The sequence below is a fragment of the Rhinatrema bivittatum genome, chromosome 11 (genome assembly GCF_901001135.1).
Source record: "Rhinatrema bivittatum chromosome 11, aRhiBiv1.1, whole genome shotgun sequence".
In the NCBI taxonomy this organism is placed as follows: domain Eukaryota; kingdom Metazoa; phylum Chordata; class Amphibia; order Gymnophiona; family Rhinatrematidae; genus Rhinatrema; species Rhinatrema bivittatum.
Window position 1 is genome coordinate 77,610,736 of NC_042625.1, and position 13,703 is coordinate 77,624,438.

General features: G+C 49.2%; 1 protein-coding gene across 14 annotated transcripts in view; it reads left to right on the forward strand.

The window, feature by feature from the left end:
- RYR1 (ryanodine receptor 1) overlaps positions 1–13,703 on the forward strand; it is a 132,546-nt gene that overhangs the window by 79,731 nt on the left and 39,112 nt on the right. For 10 of the 14 annotated variants that reach the window (XM_029571751.1, XM_029571756.1, XM_029571758.1 and 7 more), the window contains 10 exons: positions 158–207; positions 928–988; positions 1,362–1,600; positions 1,943–2,024; positions 2,498–2,628; positions 3,212–3,532; positions 4,167–4,407; positions 6,086–6,173; positions 6,378–6,470; positions 7,314–7,328. In XM_029571751.1, the coding sequence (XP_029427611.1) occupies positions 158–207; positions 928–988; positions 1,362–1,600; positions 1,943–2,024; positions 2,498–2,628; positions 3,212–3,532; positions 4,167–4,407; positions 6,086–6,173; positions 6,378–6,470; positions 7,314–7,328 (1,321 nt within the window). The remainder of the gene's footprint in view (positions 1–157; positions 208–927; positions 989–1,361; positions 1,601–1,942; positions 2,025–2,497; positions 2,629–3,211; positions 3,533–4,166; positions 4,408–6,085; positions 6,174–6,377; positions 6,471–7,313; positions 7,329–13,703) is intronic. The other 4 variants (XM_029571753.1, XM_029571759.1, XM_029571765.1 and 1 more) reach the window with 1 other exon arrangement.

A 13,703-nucleotide genomic window follows, 5' to 3' on the forward strand; every position in this document is an offset into this window, starting at 1 on the left:
TGTTCCCTGAGTGGAGATTTTGGGCTAATGTGGTTGACATCTCAACTGTTCTGTATGTGAATGGCCCAAGGAAAACTCATCTTTTACCTGTTCCTTTCTCTCTCTTTCCTGTTTCCTGCCCTCTTTCTCCTACCTTACCTCCTCTCTCCGCTTTTAGCCTTTTCTGCAAGTTAGCTGCCCTGGTGCGGCACCGGGTCTCCCTCTTCGGTAAGCAGCATCTCCCTCGGCTTTGCTCACGCGGTGGCTGGAGTCCCCGGCCCAGAGAGGAGGAAAGAGGCGACCCGGCGGGGGCTCTGCCGCTGCCCACACATATCTCTCCCCCAGCCGTTATGTGTTTTATTTCTCGTCTGCAGAGCATTCCCGGGGCTTGCTCAAGAGACTGTGATTCTTCTGGGACGGAAATGTAAATAAAGCTGGGGAAAGTGTGTGCGGTAGGAGGCAGAGCCCCTTACCCCAGGGAGGGACATCGAGCACTGCGGGGCCCTTTCAGAAACGAGGCCGTGTCATGGGCCAGGGTCGCCTCCGCTTTCTTTCTCTTTCCTCTTTCAAACCTCTTCCACCTGTATAAGTGCTCAGGTCTTCAGGGTGCGGCGGACAGCGTATGACGTCCAGGGCTGGTTGGGAAAGGGGAGGGGGACAAGCGTGGCCATCCCTGCAGTAGAGTCGTTTGACGACGTGGTCGGCTGGCTTAGAGCCCGTGATGGTGAGGCGGGAAGGTGGCAGAGAGTTGGTTCAGCTTAGCGATCTTGACTCTCTCCTGATCGCCACTGCTTCCTGTCCTGGTGCCGTGGCAGTGAGGGGCTCCTCTACCATCGCCTGCTGGACCAGCAGACTCTGCAGGAGACGTTCACTTGCTTGGGTTGCGGAGTGGAGGGAACAGAAACAGGTGGTATATAAAGGCTCCCATGCTCTCCTCTTTTTCTCTAGGTACTGATGCCCCTGCTATTGTAAACTGCCTCCACATTCTGGCCCGGTCCCTCGATGCCAGGTATGCTCGCTGAGCAGGAGTCCTGTGACCGCCAATAAGTGACACTGGAGGGTCTGCTGACTCCACGCTCCCAGGGATGTGCCCACTCTGGCAGAATGACAACGCCTCCCTGGCTAGAACAAGGAGCAGAGGCTGCAGAGATTGGGGCCTAGGAGTGTTGGTTGCTGGGGGAATGAGGGTTGGAGGAGGAGGAGAAGGCTGGGAGGAAGGTGTGTGCAGCGGATGTGAGCTGCAGGACGGAGATAGGATAAAACTAAGAACAGCTGGGTTTGGGAGGGTTGGTGCTGAAAGGAATAGAAGTTGGAAGAAGCAGGGACTGTGAAGGGGCAGAATTGGAGGGCTGCTTTCTTACTGGTACACATTTACTCTCCAGGACTGTGATGAAGTCGGGCCCAGAGATTGTGAAGGCGGGGCTACGTTCTTTCTTTGAGGGCGCCTCTGAAGACATTGAGAAGATGGTGGAGAACCTGAAGCTAGGGAAAGTCTCGCAGTCTCGTACCCAAGTGAAAGGCGTCTCTCAGAACATTAACTACACCACCGTGGCGTTGCTGCCTGTCCTGACGTCGCTCTTTGAGCACATTGCCCAGCACCAGTTTGGAGATGATGTTATATGTACGAAGGGACCTGGGAGAAGGGGGATGGAGAGTTGGGTGGGAGATGTCATACAGTTGAGGTTAGACATTCAGAAGCCCTGGCTCGGCCTATGGCAAAGAAGTTGGCATCCAAAACTTCCCTCTTTTGACTCTTCTGTCTGAGGGCTAATGTGGTTTGAAATTATTGGCTTCTGGAAGGAGGCTGATAGTGGCCCCTCCCCTCCTTTAATTGCAGTAATGATGGGACTATGGCTGGTGACATCAGTTGACATTGGCATTTGAGTGAAGGGAGGGCAGCTCCCTGTACAGGATGGGGTAGAGGCCAGCTCTCAGGTTTGTGTCCCTTCTGTTTGTTTTCCAGTGGATGATGTCCAGGTATCCTGTTACAGGACCTTATGCAGCATCTACTCTCTGGGGACCACCAAGAATCCTTATGTGGAGAGGTGAGGATGACGAGAGCTGGAGAGAGCCTCTGAGAAACAGGGACAGCCTGTTTTATTCATGAGAGGAAATGTATAGGTCTGTGCAGAACAGAGATTGTCTGTCTCGTTCCTGGGAGGAGGGTCTATGTGTGATACAAGGGAGAACCTGTCTCATTCATAGGAGGAGGCTATAGTGTGAGACGCAGCCTCTCTTATTCATTGGAGGAGTGTTGACGTGAGACGGGGAAGATGTGTTGAGCATGGTTTATTGTTCAGAGGTGTGGAGGAAGGGGGGATCATGGATCCAGCTGTGAATAGAAGAGGGGATGGCGTGCAGAGCCCGGATCATGTGTATGACAGACATGTCTTCTGCAAGGCGTTCTGGAACAATGGATAGCGGGATGAGTCATTGTAAGCACGAAATGTCTTCGGCAAACAGGACCTTGTTAATTCCATGCTACCATACCCCTCTGTTTTCGCTCCTCCGCATGCAGACATCGCCCCGCGCTGGGAGAGTGCCTTGCCAGGCTGGCTGCTGCGATGCCCGTGGCGTTTTTGGAGCCAGCTCTGAATGAGTTCAATGTGTGTTCTGTGTACACCACCAAGTCACCACGGGAGCGAGCTAGTAAGTATCCGGCACCCCCACGTGTCAGCTCACCTATGTTGCTCGGAGAGTGACGTTCGAAGGGATTTCCGCAGGTAAAAAGCATTTTACTCTGAAAACTGCGCCTGCCCCTTCAAGCGGGCACGAGCACGCATGTAGTTCCGCAATCCCCTTTTCTAGTGGAAGCATTTGGGTCGGGGGAGAAACTACGCATGGAGTATTAGTTGGGGAAAAATATCTGCAGATCTCGGGGGGACGGGGGCTTTTTCCATGGGCAATTTTCAAAGTAAAAGTGCACACATGTTTTTCCTTTGAAAACTGGGGCAGAGAACATGGACTCCTCAGCGATGTGGTCAGTGTGGAGATTGCCTTTCTCCCCGTACCCCTCTCTCCAAGTACTGCACTGTGGGAGGGAGGGAGTGCGTGAGTGAGTTTCCCTCAACCCAAAGTGCCAACAAATTGACCTAAAGAAGAAAAGCCAGTAACTGCAGATTGTGTGATGGGAGTATCCTCCGTCAATGCTAAAACCTTTCTATTTCCTCAAGGCTCCCTGGTCATCTCCTTTTTCCGAGTTCTAATTGCTGGGTTTCCCCTCTCTCCACAGTTCTGGGGTTGCCCGATCACGTGGAGGAGATGTGCCCAGATATCCCAGACCTGGAGACTCTGATGAAAGAGATCGGGGGCCTGGCGGAATCGGGGGCCCGTTACACCGAGATGCCCCATGTCATCGAAGTCACTCTCCCCATGCTCTGTAACTACCTCCCGCGCTGGTGGGAGAGGGGCCCCGAGAACCTGCCGGACGACACGTGCCCCTGCTGCACCTCGGTCACTTCTGAGCACCTGAACGCTCTGCTGGGGAACATCCTGAAGATCGTCGTGAACAACCTGGGCATAGACGAGGCCTCGTGGATGAAGAGGCTGGCAGGTACTGCATGCATGGATGGGAGGAAGCTGAGTAATCACAGTATGGTGTCTATTAAGGCTGCTCAAACTTGTTAGATCACATCCTCCTTTCACTTCTGTGTAATACTTTGAGCCACTCAGATGATAAAAGAAAATGGTAAAATTACATGTAATTAAACATCTGTCAGAACCAAATGTCTCGTACACACCCACTCCTCTCCAGTTAGAGAACCATGGATTGCACCTCTACCATCTGCTGGAGACAGAGAAATACTGGAGGTCTGCAGCTGGCACCCCAGGTTATATGCCAGTGCCAGGGAAACTTTCTCTGTCTCCATCTGCTGGAAGGGAGGCGTAATCCCAGGAGTCTGGACTGATCCTGGAGATGAACAGGAACCATAGATGAAGCTCATGCTTGAAGACTGGAAGGCCCCATGTACGTGGTGGAAGTACCTGTGCAATGGTAAGATGGTGTAGAGGAGACAATGCCTTGTGGGTGACAACTTTCCATCGGATCTTTGTCATCCCGTCTAAACATCCTTTTTTTATTGTCCCATCAATAGTACAGTAATAGGTAAGAAACAGAAGGCTCGTGCTGAGAGTGATTTGCGGGTTTTTTTGTTTTTTATCCCTTCATCTTCTCTCTCTACTCCTAGTCTTTGCTCAGCCCATCGTGAGCAAGGCCAAGCCGGAGCTGCTGCGCTCCCACTACATCCCCACCATGGAGAAGCTGAAGAAGAGAGCCGGAAAGGTGGTGGCTGAGGAGGAGCAGCTGAGGCTGGAGATGAGGGCCGAGTCCGAGGACTCGGAGGAGATCATCAAAGATGAGTTTTCTGTCCTCTGCAGAGATCTCTACGCGCTGTACCCGCTGCTCATCCGCTACGTGGACAACAACAGGCGAGTTATCGGCAAACCCCAAGAGCGGCGCCTGCTGCTCGGAATTACGATCGTGCGTGAAAAAAAAAATCATCTTTTTTGGATAATTGATTCTCATTTTTAATTGTCGGTTAAATTGGATCCCCCTTTACTCTTCTGACTTGTATTATTTCCTTGAGGAATTATGGGTATTTGAAGTGGCTGGAAGCCATTCCTGTCTGATAGGGAGTTCTATGCTGGTAAATAGCGATTTATCCTTCAGCGTGGATAAAAGCGCGCACATTGTCCCGCAACACGCTGGCGTTTAACGGTGTCAGCAGGCGGGGGAGGAATGTGATGCGCGGAGATTGCATTTTCACAAGTTCCAAGCTCCCGGTTGTGGTTTGAGGTTGGGAGGGAAGTTCGGGTGGGATGAGAGGGTTAGGGTTGACTTGGCAGGGGCGGGGGAGAGAGGGAAGGGTGGCATCATGCTGCGTACGGACATTAATTGCTTTGTGGACGTTTTGGGAGGAAGGCTTTTTAGATCTAAAAGTCTGCAACTTGAAATTGCTAAATTTTTTTTTTGGCGGGGGGGGGGGGCAGGAGGGCTCGGGAATCGGCTAACAGGACTGGCGTTTTTTTACCTGGGGTGGGGGGATCCAGGCTGCAAGACCCGCTCTGGAGATTTTTTTTTTCCCTGTGATTTGCAAGGTTCTTTGAACGCCCTGGTCCAGTTAAAGTTATCCGGCATCAAATTCCTGGATAACTCTGCACCTCCTCGGATCTATGTCTTGGCAGAGCCGAATAACTTATTCGGCTAACTCCAGCTTGCTTTTTCAGCCACCCCCCCAGAACGCCCCCCAAAATGCCCTTCATCAGCTAAATTGTAGCCAGATAATGGCAGAGCCAGATAAGTGCCGGCGATATTCAAAACGTGGCATTTAGTTTTCTGGGTAAATGATTTAAGAGGCATGTACACCACGCTGGATGGCGAGTACTTTTCCTTTGAGAATTCACTAATAGAGATGTGCATTTGTTACATCTGTTTCAGCGGTAAAAGTGGATGGTAGGTGTGTATTTTTAATAACTTAGATATGCGCATACTACCTATTTTTCCCCATGCACTGTAAAGTTGGTGAGGCATGCGGGTACCGCCGAACGGATGTAACAAAGACACATCCCTATTCACTAACATGTGCATGGGGAAAAAAGCACCCCATCCACTGTGCCCTGCTGTTTCCAGGGTTAGGCGGAGGGGAGACTAGGTATTCAGCAGACAGGACACAGTTTCCTCCTTCTGCCCCTGGGGATGCTTGCATTTCGAACGGCTCCTGGGTTAGGTGACTGGATCCCTTGTGAAAACTGCTCTCTGCATTATCTCGGGGGCTGCTGCTGTGCTGTTCTAAATTAGAAACACTGAACCCGACCGTGCCGTAAAGCACGAATACGGCGCAGATGGTCTGAAGTGATTTCTGGAAGGGGGCTCTCGTTAAGGGGTTCTCTTATCGCCAAACGAGGGCATAGGGACTGGCAAATGCAGGGGAAGGCCAGACCCAAGCACCTGTCTGCTTCAGCTCAGTAGATGGAGCGGCTCCTTAGCCAATGATTATTGGGTGCTCATTATCTGATGCATGGACTACAATAAGTGCAATGCCCTTCCCCCTCCCTAAAGGGAGTGGATTTCAGTCTCTCCCTCTGACAGTTGTGTCTGGTTCTGCAGGGCAAACTGGCTGAGAGAACCGGACTTGGATGCCGAGGAGCTCTTCCGTATGGTTGGCGAAGTCTTCATTTTTTGGTCAAAATCTCATGTAAGTTTTTTTTGGTTTTTTTTTTAGCTGCTGGGGATGGCATGAGGCATCTTTGGGGGGGTATCCCCCGGTGGCAGGGCCTTCGGACCCTCCTCAAATCTGAGCCATCTAAATCCTTCGCTCATGAGTCTTGTTTTTTTTTTCCTCCTTTCGTCTTTCTGTGTCCTGGCCCTCTTCTTTCACCTCCCCTGGACTCCTTAACAGAACTTCAAACGAGAGGAGCAGAACTTTGTGGTCCAGAATGAAATTAACAACATGTCCTTCCTGACGGCCGACAGCAAGAGTAAAATGTCAAAGGTAATCTGCTGATTCCATCCCCCGTGACCAGCGCGATGCAGTTGTAACCTTTCAGCCCGGACTGGCCCTGAACAATGCCTCAGTGACCCATGTGATACAGGGTAACCTTTCACCCCAGAGGGCCCCCAAAATGCTGGGGATTTGCTCCCCAGTGACCAGCGCGGGAGCATAGCTATAGCCCTTTTAGTAAAAAGTTCCCAGGACGCTTCAGAAAAACAGTGGTGTGTGTACACGGCAGGGACACTGTTTTCTAGCTGAAGCTGAAATGGAGCGAGGATAGGCATGTTTTAGCAGGAAAGTGGCGAATATCGAATATCGAGAGATGGTTTCTGCAAATTTCTGACACTAGCGGCACTGGAAACTGGTCTGTCCCCTGCTGTAATAGCCTTTCAGATGCAGTTCGCTCTTATATCTGACAGTCTTTCCCTCTTCCTTAGCCTTGGGATAGCCATGTGCATCTGGCTACGGGTGCTCGTAGGGACCCTGTTCCTCTGGCTGTAGGTATTTGTGGGGACCTTGCAGGTGTTTGTCAGATGAGAAATAGAATTCCTGCTAATATGCAAATCTGCATTGTAAAATGCTGGCTCCTGATTGGTTAGGATAGTCTTCCACGCATGGTCCCCTCTCCCTGTACCACAGTGTTCCCTATCCTGGTACCTTCAAACCCCATTGAGCTTGGAATTACTTTAAAAAAACGCATCTAACTGTCTCCTGAAATGATGTCCCCCTCCCTCCCCTCTCTCTTTCCTGACTTTTCCCTCCTTAATTTTTTTTTTTCCTGTGTGTTCAGAATCTATGCATTTTAACACTTTTTATTCCTTTGTTCTTTTTTTCTTCTTGTAGTCTGGAGAAAGCCAGGTTAGAACGCACCACACCACCTTGCTTACCTTTGTGGCTGTTCCTGCTATTTTTTTTTTCCGATGCTGTTTGCTGCGCAGTCCGCATGCTCCCCCTTCCCCCTCCCCACAGTCCTTCTGGCTTTTTCTTCTTCCCTCCTACACTGACTGTAGAGACCTGGAGGTGGGAGGAGGGGACAGCTGGCACCAGAAAGACCACTGGCTTCTTTATTTCCTGGGCTAGGCTGATGGAAACCTTCGCAAGCTTTAGTGCTGGATAAGGGCAGATCTAATTTCTGACCAGGGCCTGGTTGACTAGAACCGTATGTAGGAGTGTAGAGCATGACAGCAGACAAGAATTGTAAGGCCCTTCTAGACTGGCCAGTTTTACTTTCTAGTGCAATGCCATGGGCTTGGGCCCTAGTTGACCTTGTTTTGTCATCTCTGTGCCTAACCCAGGCCTTCTGGAATCCTGTTAGTTTTTACTTCCCCTGGAAGGCAGTTCCATGCATCTGCCACCCCTCTCTGTGAAGCAATGTCTTTAGAGATATCAGAGCTAATGCAGTCTCCCACTGTCCTTACTCCTGCTGCTCTGGAGCTGCAGTTTTGTGCTAACAGCAGCAGAGCAGTGATGTCAGCTCCTCTTTAATGGGACACGAGACATACGATGACATCACTGGTACAAAATGGCTTCCCTCGGCAGCAGTGGCCTCCCAGCTTAGGTAGGATTGTTGGAGAACCAACTTCTGGTGCCTGTTACCTATGGGGTCAATTTGCTAGAAGCTGCTGGATAATTTTAACCAGTTATCTTTGGCCACATTTTTAGTTAAACATAACCAGGAAGGCTTTAGAATGAACATTTTCTGAAGCCTCTAGCCAGCCAAAGTTTGACTGGTTAGATTTAGGCCTGCTATTGGGGCACTGGGTTGAGTGGCTAAGTCGCAAGCCCACCCCAACAATGCTTCTAGAGATGCTCCTTTTTTTTTTTGTGCCTGGCTAAATTTGGCTGCCTTTTAAATTTCAGGGGGTAAACATTCAAAGCTGGCCATGTGAGGAACTTAAGCCAGTTAGAACGTATCCGGCTAAGTTACGATGTATACTCAGCGGCACGGCGAAGTCTCTGAATACAAGTGCATATATGTGCACTTAGCTGGATAAGTCCTGGATAGACCTGCTCTACGGGGCATCTAAACTTACACAGATACTACTAATACAGCTAATTCCAAATATCGGCAGTTAGCCATATAAGTTCTACGGCTAACTTGCTCCGCCCCCGATCCACCCAGTACAGGCTACGTTTTGTGCGTGGAACTTTTAGCCATGTAAGGGAATTATACAGCTAAGCGGTGGCCACTGAATGTAGGAGTATATTCCGCAGCCGTTACATAAGCCACATAGTCCCGCTTATCCGGCTGAATGCGCTTTGAACACTGGGCCCCAGATGATTACATTTCAGCTGGCCATGGGCGCGGTTTTTAAAAGCAGAGTTTTAACTGGCTAACTCCCAAAGTTATGAACTCTGATATAATAATGCACAAATACCGTGGCTTACCTACTCAAGACCTCATAACTGTGTGATAGCATTGGTATTGTATCAGCCACACATTATTTTAATCACAGGGCAGTCCATAAAAACTCTTCTATTTATATATGAATTTTATTCAAAACGTTTTTCACCGCACTTAAAAAAACAAAACTTTGACGGCCATGGTATCGTTGCGTAAGTGCAAACAACCCCCACTTATGAAAAAGCTCTTAAGTCACGTAATCGTAAATTCAACGCAGCCAACTTGAAATCCCAGACCCAACGTGGGCCGGGTTTCGACGCGGCTCCTGCATCTGCCTCAGGGATAGTTTCATTCACTCGTACCGATAGGTACTGGCGCCTGTGTGCATCAATGTATGATGCATATTCTTATGCATCGTACTTACCATGCGCTTCTCTAGTGCACTCTTCACTTTTGTTATCTCCCCAACGTTAGCCAGCTTTATTCTGATGAAAAGTGGGCCCCCTGTTTCCCTTTTTATTTCCCCTGTGGGTAGCTACCTTTACATTTTTGCAGCTGGACATTTCTCCCCAGGAGTTTGAACTGCCTCCCTCTTCCCGCTTTCCAGGCCGTTAGCAGTAGGAGCCCTGACATCACATCCTGCTCTGATGTCAGCCTCCTGTCGCCCTTCTGGTCCCCTTCCCCCTTTGTTGATGGTTAAAGTTAACAGCAGAATCTGAATCCAAGTCGCACAGCTCCCCCTATCTTGTGGGGCCGTTTCTACCGAACTTCTCTCCTCTTCCTGCCAGGGGTTAAGCTTTTCCTAAGGAGGCATGGATTATTTTCTTCCATCAGCTGGCCTCTTTCTACAACTATTTCCAGGCACTGAGGGAGGGGTCAATGAGGGGTCCACAAGGAGAAAGAGGAGTTTGCATGGCAGACATTAGCAAAGCGATTTGATCAGCCAAAAGTGCAGCAACACATGGTGCACCTAATGTGTTGGAAATGTGTGCACGGCCTTATGGAAGCCTCTGATGCAAGGGAGGTGTGACATGTGTGCAGTTTGTGGAGCTTCCATCGCAAGGGGGGAGATGTGACCTGTGTGTGCACAATCCTGTGGAGCTTCAATCAGAAGGAAGGTGTGACCTCTGTGTGCACAGTCAAGTAAAGCTTCTATCACAGGGGAGGTGTGACCTCTGTGTACCCAGTCCTGTGGAGCTTCCATCACAGGGGAGGTGTGACCTCTGTATGCATAGTCTTGTGGAGCTTCCATCGCAGGGGAGGTATGACCTCTGTGTGCAGAGTCATGTTGAGCTTCCATCGTAGAGGGGGTGATGTAATTTCTGTGTGCACAGTCCTGTGGAGCTTCCATCACAGGGGAGGTGTGACTTCTGTGTGCACAGTCTTGTGGAGCTTCCATCACAGGGGAGGTGTGACTTCTGTGTGCACAGTCTTGTGGAGCTTCCATCGTAGAGGGGGTGATGTAATTTCTGTGTGCACAGTCCTGTGGAGCTTCAATCACAGGGGAGGTGTGACCTCTGTGTGCACAGTCATGTGGAGCTTCCATCGTAGGGGGGATGATGTAATTTCTGTGTGCACAGTCATGTGGAGCTTCCATCATAGGGGGGGTGATGTAATTTCTGTGTGCACAGTCTTGTGGAGCTTCCATCGCAGGGGAGGTGTGACCTCTGTGTGCACAGTCATGTGGAGCTTCCATCGCAGGGGAGGTGTGACCTCTGTGTGCACAGTCATTTGGAGCTTCCATTGCAGGGGAGGTGTGACCTCTGTGTGCATAGTCTTGTGGAGCTTCATCACGGGTGAGGGGGGTGAGGTTTGACCTCTGTGTGCACAGTCCTGTGGAGCTTCCATCGCAGGGGGAGGTGTGACCTCTGTGTGCACAGTCCTGTGGAGCTTCCATCGCAGGGGGAGGTGTGACCTCTGTGTGCACAGTCCTGTGGAGCTTTCATTGCGGGTGAGGGGGGGTGAGGTTTGACCTCTGTGTGCACAGTCCTGTGGAGCTTCCATTGCGGGGGAGTGGGGTGAGGGTTGACCTCTGTGTGCACAGTCTTGTGGAGCTTCCATTGCGGAGTGGGGGGGGAGGTTTGACCTCTGTGTGCACAGTCCTGTGGAGCTTCCATTGCGGGGGAGTGGGGTGAGGGTTGACCTCTGTGTGCACAGTCTTGTGGAGCTTCCATTGCGGAGGGGGGGGGAGGTTTGACCTCTGTGTGCACAGTCCTGTGGAGCTTCCATCGCGGGGAGGTGTTTAGATTTTGACAGTATTTCATGTTTCGTGCTGCCTTTTATTTGTGAGCTGGACTGGGATGGGGTTGCTGATTCTGGTTGCTGTGCTTGCTTCCTTAAGATAGCCTGATGCAGGTCTCCCAGATGGATAAATGTGTCTTGGGCATCTTCCTTGCCCGCAACTTTCGGCATGTCTGCAAAACAGCGTAAAAATGTGTGTGCATCTAATAGAAGTAGAAAGGGGTTGAATTCGCGCAAGCTTGTAACTCAATCATCAAGGCAGATAGTGGTCCATATTCAAAAGCATTTAGCTGGCTAACTCAGAAGTTATAAAGATAAAAGCCACCTAACAGTGATATATAATTTATACTCAATCACAAAATGAACACTCTGTTCGATCACTGTACAAGAGAATATTTTTCAAAATCTCCCCTATAATATATTTGCTATAAATGCTAGATGATATATCTTTTTTCAAAAATATGCTAATTTTAAATATCCTACACGACTGTGGTACAAAATTTAATGGTAAGTGGTGATGTGATCATTCAATGTATTGTTTAAAAATATTTATAGGACTTAGTTGAAGTTTTCATATAATCGTGTAGGCGTCCCTGCACCATATATGCATGTTATAATCCTTAACCTCCAACCTCCTCCTTACGTGAGCTTCTTTGTGAACAATTTTTTGCTTATATTTTTTTTTAATGTTTTTGTATGTGACATTCAATAAAATTATTCTTATTATATATGTGACATCCAATTATTATATATGTTATATATGTGACATCCAATAAATATAAGCAAAAAATTGTTCACAAAGAAGCTCACATACAGGCCGATACAGTACAGTGCAATGGAGCGCACTGTTAGCCCGCGTTTGGATGCGCGTTTTCGACGCGCTACCTTAACCCCTTATACGGTAAGGGATAATAGCACGTTGAAAATGAGTGTCCAACCCCTCTGAAACTAATAGCGCCTGCAACATGCAAATGCATGTTGATGAGCCTATTAGTCAGTCACACTCGATACAAAAAGAAAAATGTGCAGCCAAGCCGCACATTTTACGCTCAGAAATTAACACCTGCCCAAAGGCTGGCGTTAATTTCTGCCAGCGCCGGGGAAGTGTACAGAAAAGCAGAAAAAACTGCTTTTCTGTACACCCTCTGACTTAATATCATAGCGATATTAAGACGGAGGCCCCAAAAATAAAAAAAAATAAAAAATTTTAAATCGGCCCGCGGGTCGGGAAGACGGACGCTCAATTATGCCGGCGTGTTTTCCGAACCCGTGGCTGTCAGCGGGTTTGAGAACCGACGCCGGCAAAATTGAGCGTCGGCTTTCAAACTCGCTGACAGCCGCCGCTCCTGTCAAAAAGGAGTGTCCCTAGCGCCTCTTTTTACCGCGGGCCCTAATTTGCATAGGCCACCCTCCTGAATCGCGCACCCAGGAGAGTGGCCTGTGCGCGCGCGGGAGAGCGGGCGCTCGCCGGCTCTCCCGCGCGTTTTTCTGTATCGGCCTGATAAGGAGGAGGTTGGAGGTTAAGGATTATAACATGCATATATGGTGCAGGGGCTTCTACATGATTATATGAAACCAACTAAGTCCTATAAATATTTTTAAACAATACATTGAATGATCACGTCATCACTTACCATTAAATTTTGTACCACAGTCGTGTAGGATATTTAAAATTAGCATGTTTTTGAAAAAAGATATATCATCTAGCATTTATAGCAAATATTATAGGGGAGTTTTTGAAAAGATTTCTCTTGTACAGTGATCGAACAGAGTGTTCATTTTGTGATTGAGTATAACTCAGACGTTAGCCTGCTAAATGAGTATTTGGGCACCTATGCGGCTAAATTACAGCTGGCTAATAAGTTAGGGGGCCAGAATTTAGCCGACTTAAGTTAAGGGCGTTGCGGGGGCGCACCTGGGAGGGATGGCGTTAGCTGGCTATGTTATCCCAGTATTCGGAGGTAGCCGGATAACTTGGCCAGCTAAATCTGGTAGGGCCAAAGAGCTGCCCTAAAGTTAGTCAACTGAATTTAAGAAACCGGCTTATTCAATATCCAGACTGTGTCTGAATATGGACTCCCTAATTTCATGAGACCCTAAATTTAGAAGCCCAAACAGCGGGGCGGAGTTGGAGCAGGAAAAGAACGTTATGTGATTAGCACTGGTTTTACAGTACTGGGCATCTGACTTAGCCTCCATCTAGGAAAGGCCCAAATTTAGGGACATGAGGGTCCAAAACTTTAGGCCCCTAAATTTGGCTGAAAATAGGCAGCTAAATTTAGGAGCTCAGCTTTTTTTAACATATCGGCCTTGAAACAAGCACATCATAAATGTAAAAATGAATAATACATTTGTTAAGCGGCTTTCCCAGCCTTTGGTCCATTTTGGAAGAGGTCTTCATGTAGCCCTTGCGTGCTGCTCGTCTCGCAGGGATTCCCAACTTACAGCGACAGGATGAGTCGGGATTGGTTTGCAGGCTTCAAGGAGTAGTTTAGATATTGCCCCCACCCTCCCCCACCTTACCTCCTCTGCCATGAGGTTGCCTACAGGGCCTGAGCATCTGCTGGTCTCCCACGGTGTGGGCCACGAGGCAGCGGAACGTGTCAAACGTGGGATCCACTGCCAATCTTCAACCCCTTTCTGTGGGC